Source organism: Gracilinanus agilis, chromosome 5 (assembly GCF_016433145.1).
Source record: "Gracilinanus agilis isolate LMUSP501 chromosome 5, AgileGrace, whole genome shotgun sequence".
NCBI classification, from domain to species: domain Eukaryota; kingdom Metazoa; phylum Chordata; class Mammalia; order Didelphimorphia; family Didelphidae; genus Gracilinanus; species Gracilinanus agilis.
The window spans coordinates 140,858,889-140,861,388 of NC_058134.1; the positions used below are offsets into that span (position 1 = coordinate 140,858,889).

The window sequence follows — 2,500 nt, forward strand, 5'->3', positions numbered from 1 at the left end:
AATATGCACTTACAGGTTTTGGAGATGGTTTGGGCTCTGAGGGTCGCATGTGCAAGTGGGTCATCATTGCTTGAAGACGTTCACGTTCTTTAGAAAGCTGTTAAGAAAGAGTGAGATCAGAAGCATTTTAGAAATGACTGATACAGCTATTTTATTGCAGTGATACATCTTATCATTGAGCTTGTCTCAGTGTAATGATTCCTGCATATAAAAGTCTATGTCAGTGGAAACTTATCTGTGAGGAAATGTAACTTTAGCTATGGAATTTAAAAAAAAACTTTTATAACCTTCCTTATGTTAAAAGGTCAGAGAAAACAAATAACACTTCATCTTTTTGTCAATAAGAGAATTGAGGTCACAGTTGCCTCGACAGTAACAAGTTACTGAGACTGTAAATTAGAAGGCCCACAGTGTCTCTTTAAAGTCCTGTGGACGCTGTTAGGAATGGACTAGTGCCAACAGCTGTGAAAGGGGTGAAGGGTCCTCAAAGGGAAGTGCCTGCCAGGATTGTCTACACACTTCATCCTTTCCCACTGAGGTCCAGTTAGTGCCCCCTGCAATCTGCCATCATCAATCTAATTCAGTAGAGTGACAGAGACCAGGCAGTGTGAAATGTTGAACTCTGCCACTGAGTTGGCATCTACACTTGCACTGGGTCTCATTACAACCGACGGACCTTACTTTTCCATCAGTCAGACACAGGGAAAAAAAAAAAAAGGAATAATTGGTCACAGTACAAGCAGTGTCTTCAGTTGACCTGTTATGTTACACGCTACCCTTTGTAAGTAGTAAACAGGTTTTCAAAAAGCCTTTTCAGCTACCTTCAAAAGAAATCATGATTCTTAAAAAATATGGTTTTCATTTTTATATAGCTTTATTATTTCCTGATGTAAGGTAAAAAACATTTTTGTAACCCCCTGGAACAGGACAAAACAAAATGTTTTAAAATTGTTTTAAAAGTTCACAAATAACTAAGTTAAAGGCTTTATTAAAAATGTGAAGCCAATAGAACCATTTTTTTGCCTAAGTTTCTAATCTCAATGAAATGATGTAGTAATCTGAGTAAGAATAGTAATTCTGTGACATTAAGGTGGGGAGGAGCATTACAAGAATAATGATACCTAGTAAACTATTATCACTTTGGGGCATACTGTTATTTTCTGATGAGTTTCTTATAAGCTTTCTTCATTTTTGGGCTAAATTCAGTTTGAGCACTAAGTAGAAGGAAGCAAAAATTCTGTAAGATTAGTAAAAAAGCAGTATATGTTGGACTCTACATTCTAAGAACTATAACTATGGTACTATAAATATTTTGCCATTACTCCTAGGTAAGAGACAAACAAACAGTGGATACCATTTGGCCAGTTCAACTTGAATTAAAACAAATGAACATGCTAAAGGCAGTCTAGAATAGCTATTTTTTTGTTGTTGTTGCAAAGTTTAATATTTCATAGATGACATTGTAAAGACTAAGGAAAGAAAATCAAGGTAAGCTCACATGAAATTTGTGTGCTTCATAATACCAACTCTAGTTGAGTTTTTGGTTGATCTGTAAAGTAAGACAAACTAGGTAGGGCATCTTTGGTTTGATATATTCAAATAGCTGAATAAAGTTTTATATTCTAAATCATCAATTTTTTTATTGTTGATAATTTTAAAGAAAATTCTCCAAATTTTTATTATTAAATGTATCATCTATCATGAAAAATGAGTATAAAATGAAAAAGTTGAGAGCCCTGAAAGACAAAAAACCCCCCAAAAAACAAAAAACCTTTCCAATTGAATTTAAAACATTCAAAAATCGAGGCTGGAAGAATTTTAATGTTGAATGACAATTTAACAAACCTGTATTTCTAACTGTTGCACAACCTGCATTTGCACCCGACACTGAGCGGTACTTCTGTCATCCAAAGCATGTTCATTGTTAAGGTGCCTAATTAAAAGAGAAAATCAAGTGAAAATTTAGCACTTGGCAGCATCTATGTTCCTGTTGCTGTTCTCCTTTATTCTTTCCTGCACTAATATTGGTATAGACTTATGCAGAAAAAATGGAGAACATTTACAAAACTAAAACTAAAAATTCATATTATGTTTAAATGTTTAGTAGATTTAAAAGTTAAAAGACTTTTAAAGTCAGGGAGTACGAGTTTATAAGCTTATAATGATGATACAAAATATCTTTTGCTAACAGCAGAAATTCTGGAAATTAGTTTATGTACTAGTGTTATTTTAAAGAAAAACATATTTTAAAATAGACTAAACAGATATAATATTTAAAAGAACAGAGGAAATCATTTAACTTCTTATGAAACCTTACATGAGGCTTATGAAGAAATTACCTATTTTATTTCATAGGGATGTAATGTGACATGATGACAAAAAAGTACTTTTAAAATAGAAAGACTTCTAGAAATTGCATCACAGATTTGATATATTATAATTGTAATGATATATACTGTAATAACAGTGATATTATGTTTAACAGTGCCCTATTTTGGAC

General features: G+C 32.7%; 1 protein-coding gene across 14 annotated transcripts in view; it reads right to left on the reverse strand.

The window, feature by feature from the left end:
- Window positions 1-2,500, reverse strand: part of FOXP2 (forkhead box P2) — a 287,105-nt gene that overhangs the window by 36,121 nt on the left and 248,484 nt on the right. For all 14 annotated transcript variants that reach the window (XM_044679590.1, XM_044679589.1, XM_044679588.1 and 11 more), the window contains 2 exons: window positions 1,846-1,933; window positions 14-97 (listed from right to left, as the gene is read on the reverse strand). In XM_044679590.1, coding sequence (XP_044535525.1) covers window positions 14-97; window positions 1,846-1,933 — 172 coding nt within the window. The remainder of the gene's footprint in view (window positions 1-13; window positions 98-1,845; window positions 1,934-2,500) is intronic.